Below are 19,961 nucleotides of genomic sequence, written 5' to 3' on the forward strand. Positions count from 1 at the left end.
ATTATTTTAGTCAAGAATATTTATGCTTTTTCATATGTGGAGTGTTTATTTTTAGATCCAAGTCCTATTTATTGGTATTTTCATCATTAATATATATTTTGTAAGCTATAGCAATTATTACTAAACACTGTTAATCATACATTATAAGTTTAAGTATATTTTGATTATCTAAATTAATAATAATAAAATAAACGTTACTACTAAGTTGAAAGATTCAAGAGTAAAAAATTATATTAAATAGAGACCACATGGAATGGGATAATCCCGTGGGACATAATACTCAGATCTGCAAACCGACTGACGTCACCTCGCCGCCTGACTCCGCCCACATGCGTGCGCAAGAGTACATCCTTGTCTCCTTACACCATAGGCCGCAGAACTGCGTCACCTGGATGAAATTTGTGCCGCGACCTACCCGGACCTGCAATCCTCTCTTGTTATCGTAAATTAAACTGAAAATCCATGATTATATTAAGATTTTTACGTTGCTATTTAGTCCGTTTACATTGAATTATGGTGTTTCGAAATAATTATGACATGTGGACATACAAATATAAACATGTCAGTCAATGCATATATTAACATTCTACACATAACGTATCTGTGGTGGGAAGGGGGCGATTCAATGCGGATGTTGTGTTTAGCTCCATTTCAACTTTCGCTTAGTGCAGCGTCCGAAATTTGACCTGAAATCGCAATGAAACCTGTAAATAAATATATGTATGCAATTTTAGCAGTATTTTTCAAATTTATGTAAAAATAATACGTTTTTGTAAAATAAATTGTTGGTCATTAAGATGTTTTTCCTTTCATGAACCATAGTATTTATTTCTTAATATTGTTCCCTACTCTATGCAATAATGAATTGTATCAAATCAATTGAATATCTGTTAAAGTTACAATTTTCATTATAAATCATTACAATTTTGGTAAAAACTGCCATGTCTTGGTAAAAAAGTCAGGAAATTAAAAATCCATGATCCTAAAAGTTTACAAACCAATCTAATAATAAGTGTAGTTATACGTTGTTGCTTGCTGCTCACAAATAGTTCATCTCAAACAATTTTAATCCTATACGTCTACAAACATTTGTCGAAATCTAGAATAGAAACACTAGACTTTATGTACTAACATTTATCAATTTTAGTATTTATTGTACTGATGGGTTTTGACTGAGTGCGGTTTTTATAAAGTTCAAAGTATTTGACTTCATGTGAAAACCACACAACTTTCTCAAAATTGAGAAGACAATATTCATAATGTTCAAAATATCGTAATTGTTCGCACTAAAACTAAAACCAGGTGACCTTGAAAGGTGAAGCTGTGGTTGGCAAGCTAACTGTGACTGTAACCTCGCCAGGTAGGTTGATCCTCGTATGGTAATGAGATAAACAGCTGATTAGGATTCCAACAGGTTTGAGGAGGCGGGTTCGTTGACCCTGGACGTTCGCCAAGACTTCAGTGTTACTTTGTTTTCGGACCAAGTACTAGAGAAGTCGATACTTAATACCTCGATCGATATATCGATACAGTATTCCAATCCTGCTATTATAATAAATTATATCAAAAGAACATAAAATATCATGGTTAGTGAATAAATACAGAATATTAGATACTTAATACAACGAAGATTCGATTAAATATCAAGAACCTAACTTCTTGCGTATTAACACATTTACTAGATGGACTTGTACTCTTTAGCCTGCAGACAAAACATTTATAGGTTATAATTTTTATGAATTCGGACAATTCTAAGAATTACGAAAATTACATTGAAACTATTGTTACATTTCAGGTAGAAATGTATAAGCTGCATACAGATAATATATCTTTGGCTCACTTGTATACTCGTTAATTTAAATCCCGTATGTGTATTGAATGCGTTTACTTTAAAATATTGAACTTTCCTAGCAAAGAGGGTGACACCTAACCTCAAAACATGTGCTAGTAAACAAAAACAAGCTTTTTAAACTGTCGACCTATCGAACATTTAGTTTAAAACGACTGTTCAAAGTCGATAGTTGGGACCGAAAACATCGATTTTAAGTCGCCGTCGTTGAATATCGAGATTTCAGTAGAATTCGATATCCGGGCTCATATTACCACTAGATTGAAGTGACATCGTCTGTCTGTCCGTCCGTCTATCCACCTGTCTGGAATCTGGAATTCTGGATCTCCGTTCTCCTAACCTACCCAACACTCCACTGATGACCGGTTCGTGCTCTGCGTGACCACCGGCCAACAATGATCTGGCTGCGGGCTCCTTTCCTTCTTTTGATAAGTACTGTTTATATTTCCTCTTCTAGAAATGTTGCTATCAACCTGCCGGCATTCTCCGATACAGTGAAACCTCCGATTCCTGAGTCAGGTAAGTTTAAATCGTGGACAGTTCCCATTTTATTTGACAGCTTCAAGATTTTACAATTTTACCGCCGTATCGATAAGCTGGAAAAACCATTGCATGATATTTTGTGGTATAACGATAAGAAAATATACTTTTCTCATTTATTACTTCTTTCGGCAAAATTAACAAATTCATTTTTCTAATATGTACAAATAAACAAAAATATTTTTATTTTGCTGCTAAACTGTGAATCCTGAACATTTATTTTGTTTATTGTAATGTTTTTAGCAATTAGGAACTTATTAAAAAAGACTGTTATGTGTGGTTTTTTAGAAACTGTACAATTAATTGCATACTGTCATAGTTCACAGTATAAACTATGAAGAAGGATAAATAAAATTACAGGGAATTGTTTAAATCAAGTATTAACCACATATTTTTATGATGTGATGGAAAAATGCAAAATTTTCTTAATTACGAATTATTAGAAATCTTATATCGTTAATTGCTGTATATTGGCTGTATATCTGCTAAGTCTTAATCTATATAATTTTTTTGCATATTTAATTTAAGAATCTAACAATATCTAACAAGAATCTATATATTTTGTACAGCGTCTACGGAATATCTTTTCACGCCTTTGGATTCGAAAAACTATATTAGAATAGAAAATGTTTGGATCAGGTTTGAAATTATTGAAATAAAATTTTAAACAGTGAATTTTATGTCTTTGGGTACAAAAACTTTAGTAAGTTAGTTGGCTTATTTTTACTCTTAGAACTTCACAACTAACTTAAATCGCTTCAGATTTAAAAGCAGTAATTGCCAATAATTGGTAACTGAGATAGGTGAAGTAATCAGGAAAAAGGTGTACAACAATGAGTGAAACTGGAGTAGGTAAAAAGTAACTAAAGTTAACCATCAAAATAATATGACATTTTCATCGTTATATAACTATGGTAAATTTAATGTTCTAAATCCTCTTATACTTTCAAATCACCCATCGTCGACATGAGATTTCAACATCTTGTTTCTTTAACTTACATCAAATCCAACACTTTCTTGAAGATGGAAACACAGTCGCGAGACTGACCGACAGAAGTGACTACTTCTTATAACGGGCTGTGAACACACATCTTGAAAAAGTACGTTTGCTACGGTATTAAGTCAGCGGTTATTTTTATATTTTAAAATAATATGAGAGACTCAATTCTTTAACATGAAAAAGTTGTATATTTTCTATTAATTTTTACATTTAGTATATACTTATTAAAATGATCACTGCCTCTAAATATTACAATAATAAATATTTATACATTTTCATTATTATAGTTTACTGCATATTCGTTTCTACAATTTGGCCTGTATCATTTTCACTACAATCTTGTATTTCGCAAATAATTACTTCATTTTCATTTCAATTATATTCTAAAAAATATGTTATGGGTTTATAATAACTGAAATAATAAAGTAATAATTCTGAAATAAAATCTTCTTAAATATCTTGTAAACACAATATCTATTGTTGTTCCATATCCCGATTTACTGGTGTTTTTATCGTTCAAAATTGTTAAATTAAATTTATCTCTTAAAAAGTCAATTAATGGTTTTTGACGATTCTTTAGCAAAATTTGTATTAAAATTTGTTATTACGTAGTTCGTTTTTGAAGTGAATGTAAGGTAAGGCCCAATGTAATTGAGTAGCGATTATAATTATAATCTACAGAAAGACTAATTTCTTTCATGATTAAATTACACTACGGCTTCGTTAGCTAGAAAAGATCTAATCAATTTATTTTTAATCATTTTTAAATCTCTTCAGGACGAAACTAGTAATGAACTGGAATAGGAATTAATATTAACCGCGCTGAAATACAATTTAGAATGAGCTTTAATACTGCTATTAAATGATGCAGTAAGTTAATCAATTTTACGTTGGATTCATTAATAAATAAATTAGTAGTTCGTAGATTTATTCAAAACAGTATTTTACCATGTATTTTAGTCTTTTTGCAACGATTGTTATCGTTGGGAAGGTTTGTAGTGTATTAAAGTAAACACAGCTACTAATAACAGAGTATGAATTGGTTTTGTACATTTTTACAGCTTTGGAGCTGTAACCTAACCTGACAAATTCCATAACCAAGGAAAGTCTGCAGAAGCAGGGATAGATCCAGACGATGCGATATTTCGGACATTTACGTCAATAATATTAGTAAACTGATGGAACAATTAGAAAACAAATCATTGTAAAAACACCAATAGATTAGAGGAGTGTTTCGTTATTTTCCTTATCATATATAATGTTGTATGTTATTGTGGTTTATATTTTCCTTTTAATTTCTCATAATAGATATTTCATTAACGTCAACTTTTGTTACCGGTAGTTCAAATCAGATGTTCATATAACGGTTTGTTTACATTTCGGTAAAGCTGCCATTCTACTTTTGAAAGCATTGTGGAAACATAAACATGGGTGACGCGAAATGAAATTTTTTCCGTCTAAAACATAGCCTGCCAAAAGAAGTACAGTAGTCACTTCAACAAGGGCGACAGTAACCTCTCACTAGCACGCATATCGATGACAATATGCGAACCACTGAACGGAGAAAACGCCCTCCTAACGTCAAAATGGCCGCGATAGTCCCGCCCTTAGCGGCTACTGAGCAAACAATTGCGTAACGTTATGTTCCGTGAAGCTGAAGTTTTTCTCCCATACAAAACATACATCCATAGCACGTCAAAAGAAGTAGTCAACAATAAATAATATAACGAAAGGGCTACCACAATTTATGATTATTAAATTTGTTTTCCCTAGTTAAGCTGCAATTTGCTTGGCGGATGTTTGTATATATATTTTTTTAACACACCAAATATTTTCCACCCTTTTAAACGGGGAAATTCCTTCTTTTACCGACGTGGATCTGAGTCTAACTTAAATGATTTGAGAAATCGGCCAGAGAAAGGTGGAAACATTGTAATTAGTATGGAAGTTCCGATATTATAGACATGTTAATAAGGCATTAAAACACAAACCAAAAGGTTCAGACACGTGTCTTTACTAACACGTTTAATAAACATTGTTTTCTATTAGTACAGTATGCACTTTATTTTCAACAGTAACATTATGAGCGTGGTGCTGATAAGGACTATGTGTGAAATGAGCATAAAACACGAAAATTCACTCCACTTTACAAAACTGAGACTAAACTAATAATCAATTATTTCGAGTCAAAATATTAGTAACACGACTCGAATAGATGCTAGAAGAATAGGTAAAATACATGAATATTTCATATACGCACCATTGTGTACGTATTAACACATCCTCTGATGTTTTAAAGATGAGGTTTCAATTCTGAACCCTGTGGCACTCCCAATAATTTAGTAATTAGTCCAAACCGTAGATTGAAAACTGTCGAGATTTACAGCATTGTTTTTTGAGTTTGTACTCAAAACTCGTGAGTCTTAAATAGAAAAATACACTGATACATTTAGGGGGGGGGAAATCATTATAAATGAGTAACATAATATCATATGTGTTATTCTATCATACTATAATAGTTAGTAGGAGGTGTGACATGACCTAGTATACAGTAAGCGTATATTTTTCCACGAGTAAGAGCAAAAAAATTATTCCCACTCTACTTTCACTCATAGGAGGAGCTTCAAGCATAAAAGCCTTAATTGACAGAAATACTCGTCAATCCGTAAGAGATTACCGGAAACCTAGTGCTCGGTTACAAGATAACTGTAGCTGTCTGTATTGTCACCGTAAGTTATACAACAGTACCTAATCTGTAGAACAGGTTAACCTGTTTATAACCACTATCAGCAATGTGTTCAGTTACAGGCAAACTGTGTGGGCCTACATAGCCGTAGCAAAGAATAGAAGCTGAGGAATCAATCTCCTTAATGCACCTAATCCTAAAAAGACGTTTTGTGCTAATTCCAGAGATACAAGATTATAATGGATAAGATTGGGCATAGGGGTCGTCATTGTCACATCCACCACGAGGAGGGATTCAGGGCATTACCTCAGCCATTCACTGGGAATAAGGGGAGGCTAGTTCCATTCTAGCCTCTCCCAGTCAAAGCGAGCAAAGTGGTCACACTTAGGCCTGCAAAAAACCTTACTACCTAAATGTTGTAAACCCATATAAAACCGGAAGCAACATAATTTGCTTACTTACTGGTTAACTATATGATCAACACTGTAGGTTACAGTAGGCAATTTTGGAGTTGTAAACTATATTACTACTTAACTAACACTACTACTACACTACTACTACTACTACTACTACTTAACATATTAAGCTGATAAATTTTATTTTTAATTATTAAATAGTATGTATATATTTTGGTTAATTTTTAAGCATTTATTTTAATTTAAAATTTGTTATTAGTTAAGATCATTCACTGTACATATATCTGTATATTATGTGAGGTTGAGTGGTAGAGAGGGCTAAATAGCCCTAACTCCGCCTCTTAAATAAAGGCATATTTCATTTCGTTTCATTTTAACTTTATGTGTATTTTGAAACACTAGTAATGTTTATTTCTATAAAAATATCACTCTAGGGTGATTACCATAATTATTTTACAGTAATTACTTATTAATAAAAAAATATTAATCTCTTGTAAAATTGGTAAGTCAGCCAAATCTTACTTTTTGGTGCTGGTGATAAGATTTTAAACATTATTTCTACTAAATTTGATGCTTCGGTCCTTGTAACTGGCTTTGGCGATCGTCATGCTCAACTTGCTCACTTTATTCTCCATTAAAAGACATTGTACTTTACAAAAATTTGATCTTTTTCCCAAGATAACACTCTTGATAACATTCTTCACACTAATGATGTTTAGCTAGATGTTTTTTTTTCTGAGCAATGTTTCTTACCATTACAACTTAGCTTAGAGGAAAGTAGAACAAAAATAAAGTACATGTCTAACTAAGATACAATTAGATCAACAACTTTTAAACCCAAGAGGGAAGAAATCACAATTATTGTACTCTAGCTCTAAGCATCGTTATTTAAAACATACAGAAAAGTAAAAAGAAAGAGAATTTAGGGACCGCATCAGGTCTGCAACGTCGCTAAAAACTGAGTTCGCTAAAAAAGTATGAAATTCTAATAACATTCAAATAGCTGCATGGCAATTATTAATGACTTAAGGCTGAGTAAACAGAGAAAAACCTTCAAACCCCTCATTTATTACATCAGAAGAGGTTGTACAGTTTTATTTGACGTTCATACTTAAAATAAAAGATATAATGTAAACATTCCAAAATAAGTAGAAACTTGTCTTGTAACATAAATTGAGCAAAACACGTTTTGAATAATTTAATAATGTTGGATGTTTGGTATTTTTACCATTCCCATGTAAAATAGATGTACTGAAAAGTTTTGAATTCAGGTAATGTTATATATTTATACAGGAGTTATGCTGGCACCAGAAGAAATAAACACTTCTTTAGCATTAGCATTAGTGTAATTTATAATACACTTGAGAAATCACCGATTAGATCGAAATAATTGATAGGAGTATTGTGCCTTTACATTGGTACAAGTACATAATGCAGTGGGCTGATAAAATTTTAAAACTCTCTGGATCATTATCCCATACTAGTTTTGGACAAGTAGTGTTATTTGTGCTCCCTACTTGACAGCTCTGACTGTATGGGTTGGCTCCGAGAAATAGGAAGTGACTCACTAATGGACATGTCTGGCCCGCATTTCACAGTATCAAGATCTGTCCGAAATCACTGTTATCACTAGGTCTGTAACACCAGTGCTATGGCAGAATTATAATATATATATTATATATTGAATAATGAATAAATGATATTTCATTTATAGTTGAATTATTTTGGATCACAAAGATTGCGACTCGTTTCAAAAATTTAAAAAACCTGAGATATGGATAAGACACACATAGAGATATGGATAAGCCCAAGACTTGTTTAAGATTTATCAAGTTCAGCTATGGATCCAGAGTAAATGATAACAGTGAAACATAATAATTCCCTGTCAGAAACATCAAATCCAAACAGCATCTTCCGCACCCACCGTGACAATGTGTTGGCTGCTTTAGCAGCAAACATGTTAATTGATGAGGATTTATAGTTGTTTTTGTATGGTAGACATTAGCTTATTCTTAAATGCTATGTATTTTGATGATTAATATGCATGTTTACGTCTTTAACAATAAAACATTTGAATTTTACAACAGGAAATCGTACCCGATCTGTCTGTACCTTATGTATTGCATTAGTTCTTTCTCTCATTTCAAAATTCCTTTTTATGGTTGTATACATTCTCTACTTATTCTATCATTTCATCAATAATTTTTCACTATTACTTCACCAACATTTGTCCAGCTCAACTTCCAGTAGGAGCTGGAGGGTTAGAGGAGGATGAGGATCCGGAGGTGACTCCAGCACTTTTCCAAGGGGATATGGCCATCACAGATGAGGTGAGTGCTTATAGAGTTTCAAGTCAACGTGATTGTAATTGAATTAATTCTAGTTCATTTAGTATGCTAATATTATTGTTCAATCCAATACTTGCTTCACTTAACGATAAGGGACGTTTAATGTTCTAATAACTTCATTTACTCATAGATTTTATTTACTTTTTGTGGCATAGTCACTTTACAAAGTGCTGAGTATGTAAACATTTTAATCAGTATATTAAATTAATGATATACAAATATCAAATAATGTAACATTGACATGTAAGGAGAGGGTCTTGAAGAATTGAAGTGATTTTTTATAAGCTTGTTCGTATATATTTTCCTTACTGAAAGATGCTTGAAAAGTCAAATAAGACATGATTCGGTGGTGCCCGTTATTGGAAATTGTCATAGTGTTCTAGTTACAAGAAAGGCTGAAATGTCAGCAGCAAAAACCTGAAAATTGATTTTCTGCAGCTAATTTTTGAAACATGAAATTTCACTACTAGCCAGATGAAACAAGTAAAGCAAATTCTGTTTGAAGCATCTGAATTGTAAGGGAGAAATATTAATAATATATAATAAGTATTAAAAAATGTTCCATCATGGGAAAAATCACTAAGGATAAAACCATACAGGCTAAATATAACAGATAATGCATTTCCGGTTTAGACCAAAAGCGAATGTAATTCAAAACAACTCACTGAATTATACTACTAATATAACACACAGTATGAGAGTAATATTTGATAATTAAAGAACACAGAACTTAGAAGATTGTTATTTTTTCCTAAAATTGAAAGGGTCATACAGAGAGTGTTTTTATTCTGTGGAAAATGTAAAAAAGGCAATACTAAAAGGATCGAGAAAGATTATCTCGAGTTGAATTTTAATGCTTAAGAAAAGAAATCTTTTGATAAGTCAATGTAGAATATTCTGAGGATGAAGTGTACAGATTGTAAAAATGCTTAGTACAACTATTTTAGACGTTCTTGATTCTTTTGGTTTTGAACTTCAATAAACACTATGTTGTTACAGGCTTACCAACACTGGAGGGTTGGCCTTCGGTGGGATGTGTTTCCAGAAAAACTCTGGGAAAACAGAACTGTACCTTACGTCATAAGTCCACTCTACGGTAAGTTTTTCTTATAGTTTTGTTTTTTGTTTCAACATCAATAGCTTTTTTTATATTCTGTAAAAGGAAACACTTCAAACCCTCTTTGGATGACATAAATTATGTGAAGCTTGAATGTGAATCTTCTATGTAATAAATGTACCAAGATTTACTAATCAATCCTTTTGGAGAATTAATAAATTGTAGTCAGTTATTTTCAATGTTATTTTTGTTGTGACACCAAAAATACTTGTTATTAAATAAACTTAAAATGAAATAAAACACTGTTTAACCCTTGAACTGACAGTCATATTTTCCTCAGGTGGCCATTTTTGAGTGTTTTGTACACGTACTTCAAACATTTTATAAAAAAAAATACATTTTTACTATAAACCTATATGTGTAACACATTATTTTTTTCTGGAAAATGTGAAGATAATTATGGTATAAAACATTATGTATAAACTCTAAACAATTACTAATAACCAACATAATAAACCAAACCCATGATATATCACAAATTTTCAAAATGGTTACAATCATCATGATGATCTTTCTGGCAAGTTTTATGACATCATTGTTGCAAAAACGGCAATACAAATTTCACCAATTGAAATCAGAAATTCTTTCTGTTTGAAATGGTACATAAATAGTGTTGATTTTTATACTATATGAACTGTCAAAACACTTGCATATCAGATCGACATTACGTTATAATTACTTGTTAGTTTTATGCATATATTAAAAGTATCATTTAATTTAATAAGTTTTTAAGGTTTAAAAAAGTATTTTGTTTATTAATTTTTTAATGTTATTTTAATGTAATAATTTGTTTGATTTTTATTCATAAGTTAATATGTAATTTAATTTAATTCTTTAATTTCTTGTATCGCAGGTTAAGTGTAAGAAAGGGCCATGTGGCTCTAACTTTGCCTGTTTGAATAAAGAATTATCGTTTCATTTGGTTTTCTAAATAGTGAGACTGGAATATTTCAAGAATTGAATTGTGTAAGCAATGTTTTTTTGTGGAGCAAACCGGAAGATTTTGATGTTGGTTTATAAGATAAGATAAATTCCTTCATAACAATAATGTTGAGTAATGCTGATAAGTAAATTTAGATAATGAAACAATAACTCAAAGGTCTAGAACAGAATCTTCTGGATTTCCACGCATCACCACTTCTGACGTACAAATGACAATAAGAATCATAATCTTCATTGCACAATTTTCATTAAACCTTTTGAAATTAGTGTTATCAGGATCCCAATGTATTTGAAACATTAGGTGATATTTCAAATGTGCATAAGATGTTTAGTACTTGACACCATTTTGATAAGATTTGGGTCTCAGTTATCATTTACATTTATAAAATACATTTCAAAAGTGCAAATACATATTTAACAAGTTGGTAAAAGGAATCAAGAAAACAGGAACTACGTAACTCGATTTTGGAATAAAAAAAAGTTAACTTTTCAAGTAGAAAATTGTTAACAAGTCAAATTTGTTAATAAATTAAATTAAGACTTAAGAACAGTTAAGTGATAACAATTCCTTTGCAACTTTTCAACTTTTACTTCGCAAAAGTTGACAGCACAAATCAACAAAGCCCCCCAAAAAATCTACATTCCAATGTTCACTGTTATCGCTGGAAATAAATATAAATTTATGTGTTACCAATGATGTTGTTCTTCTATTAAAGTACATAAGTAACATCTAACATGGCATTGAACGTTTATTTCATAAACATCTTATAAGTGCCAAATTTTAACTTAAATATAAGTCCTACCTTTACTGATAAACAGACAAGTATTTATAGCTGGTGATAAACCGAGTTACTCAACAAAGACGCTTTATCTTTCTACATAACAAAGTCACTGTACCATGATGCAAGAATCGATAAGATCATGGAACGAAGTTATGTGAAACGAGGATCATATTTGGCACTACCACTAACACAATCTTGCACACAGCTACATGTCACCCCAGGTGCCAAACTGACAACTGACAAAGTTAGACAACAGAGTTGAACATATTGAAAATTGTCTTAGACCAACAATTGTTGGGAGCTGTTAATTGGTTAAGTTGTAGCGAAGCCTATCACTCGTGGGGATGGAAAAAATGTCCACTTCTGTCTGTCTGTCTGCCTGCACGATATCTCAAAAACGAACTTACCTACAGACTTGAAATTGTGCATGAAGCTTAATTTCTAAATGAGGATCACTGAGTTCGATGATTGTGCATGTCACTTTGTGATATTTGGCTGAGAGTTAACGAATATTTTTACATTGGTCTTATGGGTAACCATGACGGCAATGAGAAAAATAGCAGAATAAATAAATTTGTAAACAAACTCAATACACCTATATGAGATTCAAACATATGAAATATTAACACATGTAGTCTTACTATCCCAACACATACAAAATAATTTTATAGTGATATGGTGTGTGGACTTTTATAATTTAAAACACTTATATGAACACTAATGTAATGAAGAAAAATGTATAATGTTGCAAAGTATGTCGAGAAAGATTTCATATATTTGTACATTTTAAATTTTGCATGAAACTTTATTTCTACAAGAATGAGCTCTATGATGCATCATTTATATGTTCAATTTCTTTTTTGTTGTATCTATCTGTCCGCAGGATATCTTGAGAATAAAATAAGCTACATATTTCAGATTCTGCAGGTAACCTCAGCAAAGCCTATTATGACACGCGGTGTGGCAAACTTCTACCTCGTATATATTAAAGACTATTACTAAAATATCTCAATTGCTGAAATTAATGTTTGTTTTCTATTAGAACCAGACAACTACATCACCATCTACAAGGCCATAACAACCATCAACTTTATGACTTGCATCAAGTTTGTGCCTTGGAACGGAAAGTCCAAGGACTTTCTTCTCATCTGGCCCATCAAGTATCCGAAAGGGTAAGCATTCAGGTTCTTGTTAAATATTTACACAGACTTTTTGTTTTCCTGTTCAACTTTTGAAACTTGCAAATGTTGATGAGAGATTCATCATGTATATCATTCTTCCATGTCCCTCACACTAGATTGCCTATGTGATGTGTGAATAACAGAAGTAAATTGTGTAAAAAAGTTCTAGATATTCAGAAACCGATCAATTAATCTGATCAAAATAAATAGTCCAGGAGTCAAGTGTTTTTTTTACGCACTTGTCTTTCAGACAACTTGATAAACAGACTGGAAGTCACCATTTTAAGGGTCTGTACATGTTTAGGTGACACTGATTTAACATTAATTTACGTTTCTGGTGGTTGGTTTTAAGACTTCCACCAAAACTAGCATAGCTAATGATCAATTTCATTCTTTGGGGACATTTTTTTATCGATTTCAAGAAAAACAAGGTTGTGTGCTTATATAATGCAAATTGGGTTTCAGCTTCTGAACTAAAAAAAAAACATTGATCCCTTCAAATAATCAAATTTAAAAAGGTTTAGTTTTAAATAATTTTAAATTAACAGATCAAAGTCACAACAAAATTCACAATTAGAAGTTACAATAAATGCTTGAATATCTTGGAAAACCCAAATTGATTCCACATCCAGTTTATGTTCGATCTCTTTATGGCATTTCATACCGGCTGGCTGTCCAAATTAGATAACCAGTAAAAAATTGTCAAAAGTATTATTTTTTAAATTAGTTACTTGATTCTTAGTTGTACAACTCTTCAGATATCAAAATGGACTAAAACAATGAAAATAACACAATAAAAAACGTAGGTTTCTTAAAATAATGAAAACACATATACATACACTAATCAAAATTAAAATGCTAAACCATTAAAAATGGAATATAGAGTTTGTACTGTCACTTGAGATAAATATATTTTGGAGACCATTACAGTCTTTATTGAGATGTGATATTTTATGTATTTATATACAAAACATTGGTTTACTAGATTCCATTTCATAACAAGCCATGCAGAAAATGTAATTTTTTAAATTTTGTGTTGTGAATTTTATCTACAAATCATTATCCACAATTTTTTTAAAGTACCTGACTGACATCTGTGGTTTTTATGGATTCCAAAATTTAATTCCTCCAATGTAAAAATAATTTTAATATAAATAAGTTTTCTTCTGATGTTTACTACCACAGTTTACACAAGTTTACAGTATTTTCTGGGGACTCCACATTAGATACTGCACTGTTTGATAGTAACAATGTTTCACTTTTCATGAAAAATAATAAACAGAATAAAAAATCAGGAGTGGGGTCACAAAATATAGTGATATTGAGTTAGCTTAGAGCATGATATATAAGGATAACAGGATTTCAAACATTTATCATTATATGTTATATGAAACAAAAATTGGAACACTAAATTTCACGAATTAGTATCTGTCCCCTTCCTCAGGTTTCAAATTACGACATAGGATTAAGTATGTATTAGATTAGATGTATTATGCTCTTTCATCTTTCACTCGTTGCCTTACTTGGGAAAATGTAATGGTTCTCACTAGATTACAAAACAGAGCTCTGAGATTTGTCTAGTCTAAAAAAATTTGATCACATCATTGAATTTAGGTTAAATCTGAGGTGTTATCGATTAAAGATTGCTGTGACTTGCAAACTGTTCAACTTAGTTACAAAGTTATTCAGACTGGCAAGCCTGAATATGTCAGGAAAAAGTTTATTTTCAGGCATGAAATAAATACTCGCAGTACTCAACAGGACGGCCTACTGCATTTGTCAAGGGTCCATCTAGAAATCGGCAAGAAAGCTTTCAGATACTTTGGACCGGAGATATACAATACTTTGCCCCCTGCTTTGAAGAGTCTTAGTTACCGTTCATTTAAAAACCATATCAAAAACATTTTTATGTAATTTTATTTAGTTTTAGATTTGAATGATGATTATTTATCTGTATGCTATGACAAGAGTTGTCTTGTAAATCAGTCTGTAACTTTGAAAAAACGCTTGCTGAATAAAGACGTTATTTATTTATTTATTTATTTTATTTTAATATTACCTTATATGTTAATGTATATTATGTTATGGTATGTTCATTGACTTCCTGATTAAGCTTACAAACCATTAGTTAAGGCTCAGTAGGTATCCACTCTAGAAATGTACGAATCTCCTTCTAATGGATATAACAATTGTGACGAGTGTCAGCAGTTGCTGGTCATACGTCGGGAGGTTCGGTGGAGCTCAGATCGTCTCACTGCAGGCTCCTGACGAGAAGGGTCCTAACTGTCTGGGCAGTGAGGGTCGTGCCATCCACGAGCTGCTCCACGCTCTCGGATTGTTCCACGAGCAGTCCAGAGCCGACAGAGACAAGTTCGTCAAAATCCATTTAGACAACGTTTTACCCGGTAAATCTTGTTGCTGTACTCTTCTTCTTCTTTTTTGTTTACTTCAGACAAGAGTCTGAAGAAACCTCTCAATACAACTAGTCCTAAAATAATGTTTTTGTGCTTATTCCAGGCAAAGATACTTAGTTTTTGCATTGTATTCTTGAATAAAAATGGTAAGGTTAGTGAAGACATTTTTACTACTTCCACAAAATTGTTATTTTATAAGTGCTTTAGCTGGTTATGGCATCACCAGTAATACAAACAGGAGACATTTAATAAAAATAAGCATATTTTAAATCATTTAAAACTAATGGTAAAGTAACAAATTATAAAAGTATTATGTGGAAAAATATAGTTTACTATTTATAATGTTTTACCAAATTTTTCCTTTTTGCAAGATAGGAATATGTTATCTAAATTTCCGAGAGTTGAAAAATACACCCATTTTTTGAAACTGTCATACACGCACTTTCAATTATTTTCAAATAAAAGTTTTGCTGAAGTATTCTTCACTATTAAAGACATTTAGTATGGATAAGGTAAGGGTTGGGGGTTGTCCCTTGCCAAGATCTCTTGTGGCATCCTCCATGAGGAGGGAGAGAGGGTAATACCTCAGTCATGTCATTAAAAAAACATTATTCTAAAACCTTTTTTAGAATTTTGACCAAAAAGTCGTAAGAACAAAAAGGCCACTGAGAGACTTTTGTGCATCATTGCTCTGTATAATTCAACAATAAGAATTAGAAGGTTTGAGATTAGAATTGGAATCTTTTTTCCTGTTTTAATTTTCCGTATACTTGCATTTAACTCTTGGATAAACCACCAGAAGCGTTGTAATATAACCAGGTTATCCTGGGCAGTGGAGAGGCATTCCACTTTGGAAATTTAATTCAGCATCATACCGACCAATATAGACTATATCAAAATGACTATGATGAGAATAATGAGACAATGATTCAAACAACAATTAACAAGGAAGAAAGTTGTTATTGTAACCTATAATGTAGTTTTTAGAGTGAAAACTTAGAGCTGACTAAAGAAACTGAGGTAGAAGTGTAGAGCAGCTGGTTTCATACATATAAATGTGTGACCAAGACAATAGTGTTCTTCCACCCTCAGCTATTACTGAAGTTTGTAACTAACAGCTGAGGTGGAGCTGTCTACAGACTACCACCTAATCTAAAAACATTTCTGTTTAGTTCCTCAAGCTTTACTAACATAAATGTCAGAATTCTACTTTTTTAATTACAACGTTTCTTTTCAATTTGATGTTTTTTAAAGAGCTAATAGTTCTAATAGGCAGAATGTCACGAGATGGAATACCTTTTTCCTCTTCTCTACACAAATTCCAAGTTTCTATTTTCAACTCTTGCTCTGTAAAAAATATTCTAAGATATTAATTCTATTTTATCTTTACAACAGGGTTTAAGTCCAATTTTGATAAGCAAAGTTTGGAAAATACAACGTACAAATTTGAATATGACTATGACAGCATAATGCATTACGGAAGATATTTCTTCAGGTATGTATAAAATATGTAATAAATTATGAACATTATAGTAGATATTCATTGTATTCTTATAACAAAATAGTTGAATTGTCTAAAAAGTATAATTTTTCTTTTTTAAGAATATTCTCTTACTGCTGGGACTGAAAATATGCATGAACAAGATTATTAAAGAATTAAACTATTTTAGACGCTATTTGATAATTGTGCTTTACTATATTAAATTGAATGTTTGATTAATGTTATTATATTTGTCACACTACACTCTAGTGTAATTAATTTTTTATATAAAAATATTAAGACTTAAAGCAAGAGGATACAAAGTACAATTCTGAAAATAGCATGTTTAAACATGTTTCTTAATGCCTACAAATAACATTGAACATACAATTAAACTATCTAAATAATTAAATCTAACTTTCACTGTATCACCGATTTCCAAATGGTACTAAAAGTATTGGCTTATAAAACCAAGTGCTATTGCATGCTGTGTGTAGAGTTAAACGTTGAAAGCAAAACCAACTGTCATGAATGTAATTTTGTAAAAATACTCAACTAACTAATTTACGATATTATAAAATACAGCAATGGATGAGAAATATATTTATACTTTTTTTTAAGTAACAAATAACTAAGACTTTGCTCAATGAAAGTTGTGTTTATTAAAACCTCTCCAAGGGTAACATTTTTTCATAATAACATAGTTTTCAATTCAATTCATTTCATATTTTAAAATTTGATGTGATGTTTTGAAGTTTATATAATTATTTTAATAGTCATATGTATTCTAGTATTGCTTACATTTTTATTCTTTTATATATGATTATGAACCTTTTTCACCTCCAAGAAAGGAGTTTAATTCTCTCAACTTGAGTTTTTCAAGTTACAAAGTAAGTCAAAATACATTTATTCAGTAAGTCATACATAACAATGAATTTGAATATAGTCAAGACAAAATAACTATGTTAAATTATAAAATAGAAAAGGACCAGAAATATTCGTGATAACAAAATAGAAACCTTTGAAATAATGTCTATAAGATTCTAACCATTTTATATTTCCATAATTTCTTAAGTTTATTCTCAGCATTGAGTACCTAGGGAAATTCTAAGAACGAATACCTATAGTGCTCTCTTAGTTAAATATTGTTTTAGTTTGTATAATCAATTACAATTTTATTCCCTCTTAATTTCACATGGAAACTGAGTAAAGACATTTTTACCCATACAGCTAGTTTTATTTTTGTTACACTCGAAATTATGTCTATCAAAAACCACTTGGTTCCGAGTATTTTACAAGCGGTTTGTTTCAAATAGAACTTCATTTTGATGTTCTTTGACATACTTTATTGTTTCTAAGATGTATAAACTATAAACCATGAGCATTTTAAGCTTTGCAAATAATTGTTTTACAGTGACTAATTTTTTAAACAAAACATAATTCTTATGGTTTTTTTAGTAAGAATTTTATCTAAGTTGCCCTAAATTGCCTAATTACATTATCAACATGAATTTTCCAAGACAAATTACCATATATATTGTTAGTCCTAAACATTTTGTCTGATTAGTAATTGCTAGCGAGTTCTTATCAATTTTGATATCCAGGTTTTAAGAACCACAACACATTAAAGTTATAATAATACATTCAGACAGTCTTTATTATTAAATATCTTTATTATCTATCTATTATTTTTGTTATCTTTATTATCTTATTATCTATCTTATTTTATAATCTTATTATCTTATTATCTATCTAAGTATTAAGTTATCTTTATTTATTAAGTCCTTAGTACTTAATTAAAGTAAAAATTGAAAAATATTATTTTTGAGAGTTAGAGCTTATCAATTAGAATGAGTTTTTACAATTTAAAATCAAAATTCTGTTTCTCCAGCAAAGGCAAAGGGAAGCCTACAATCACTGCCAAGTATCCTGTGACAAGGCTCGGCCAGCGAAAGATGATGAGCAAAACCGACTGTCTGAAAGTGAACGAACTCTACGGCTGTCTGGATCGCTCGAAACACTCCCAGAGGAAATACTACACACTCTGTAACTTCATGGGGCTGTGACTCCTTTTTTTGGATCAGCAAGCTAGGTCATTTGAGCTGCGTTGGAGTTAAAGAGATCTATCAATACCAGTTCACCCAAACCGATATTTTGAATAAATGTACATATGGAAGGAACCACACTATATGTATGTTAATAGTTGTTCAAACATTTGTAAAGGATATTTGAAGGTTGTTCATATGTAGGATTGTTTTTACCTCTATAGAAACTTTATGGCTGTAATACTTTTTAGCAATAGTTCTAAAATGAAAAGTATCTTGTAAACTTGTACTGTATCCCCACCATATTCTGTTATAATACAGACTGATCTTCGCAGACTTCTGGTCCATGGGGTTGGGCAGATTAAAGCTAAAAATGTGACCAATGTTTACTCTGAATAACCTTACTCATGTTTTTGACCGTTAATATTTCATACAAACCCATATTTTTTTATAATAACTAGTTTTCTCATATAATTTTGTAAAATTGATGTGTTGTTTAGTTTGCATAGTTAAATAACAATTTTTACTCCAGAGCTTATGATAAACATACAAAGCGAATCATGGGCGTATATAAGGGAGATGCGCAGGGGACTGAAGCCCCCTAATGAAATTTTGAAATACAAACATTAAAATTGCACCTAGTAGTTTGTTTTAAGCTAGCACACATTTCAAGGAGTCTTAAATCTCCACAATTTTCCGGATCCACAATATTCACCATGAATTAGGTTTAAAACCTATTGATAGAAATAAATATTGTATTTTTCCAGTGCAGTATAAACTACTAACATTTATTTATATGCTCAGGGTTTTGTAATAATGTATTTAAATCTTTAGTTATTCACAGTTTGTTTATACATATTTTTTACTAAAATATATTTATTCTGTACATAATATTTAGGTATAAATCTAATTTACCAATCCTACAATTACTTACCTGTTATCTATTTTATTGAATGCCTAGTTTAATAGGCTCTTACTAATTGTTACTAACTGTTACATGTTATAGTTGTTACAGATAATAACACAAGGAAACATATATTTAAAAAAATAAAATAAACTTTTCTCAGTCACATTGACCTTTTTATTACCTTAAGTAATAACGTAAAAAGTATAAAGTATAAAGATTTAAGCTGGTCTTTTTGTACAAGTAAAATATCATTG

General features: G+C 31.1%; 1 protein-coding gene across 1 annotated transcript; it reads left to right on the forward strand.

Annotated features, from left to right (window-relative positions):
* Window positions 1–2,069: 2,069 nt before the first annotated feature.
* LOC124353503 (hatching enzyme 1.2) lies at window positions 2,070–19,870 on the forward strand. Its single transcript, XM_046803365.1, has 7 exons — window positions 2,070–2,368; window positions 8,727–8,821; window positions 9,839–9,935; window positions 12,723–12,852; window positions 15,070–15,266; window positions 16,671–16,770; window positions 18,647–19,870. Exons 1-7 carry the CDS (start codon window positions 2,245–2,247, stop codon window positions 18,819–18,821), a joined length of 918 nt encoding a protein of 305 aa, XP_046659321.1. The 5' UTR covers window positions 2,070–2,244; the 3' UTR covers window positions 18,822–19,870.
* The last annotated feature ends 91 nt before the right edge of the window (window positions 19,871–19,961 follow it).

The sequence above is a fragment of the Homalodisca vitripennis genome, chromosome 2 (assembly GCF_021130785.1).
Source record: "Homalodisca vitripennis isolate AUS2020 chromosome 2, UT_GWSS_2.1, whole genome shotgun sequence".
In the NCBI taxonomy this organism is placed as follows: domain Eukaryota; kingdom Metazoa; phylum Arthropoda; class Insecta; order Hemiptera; family Cicadellidae; genus Homalodisca; species Homalodisca vitripennis.

What these genes read in the sequence shown, in the direction of transcription:
- LOC124353503 (XM_046803365.1), top strand. Translation starts at nt 2,245, where the DNA reads ATGATCTGGCTGCGGGCTCCTTTCCTTCTTTTGATAAGTACTGTTTAT. An exon ending in TTTAGACAACGTTTTACCCG is followed by an intron (nt 15,267 to 16,670) that starts GTAAATCTTGTT and finishes TCTTTACAACAG; the next exon opens with GGTTTAAGTCCAATTTTGAT. An exon ending in TACGGAAGATATTTCTTCAG is followed by an intron (nt 16,771 to 18,646) that starts GTATGTATAAAA and finishes CTGTTTCTCCAG; the next exon opens with CAAAGGCAAAGGGAAGCCTA.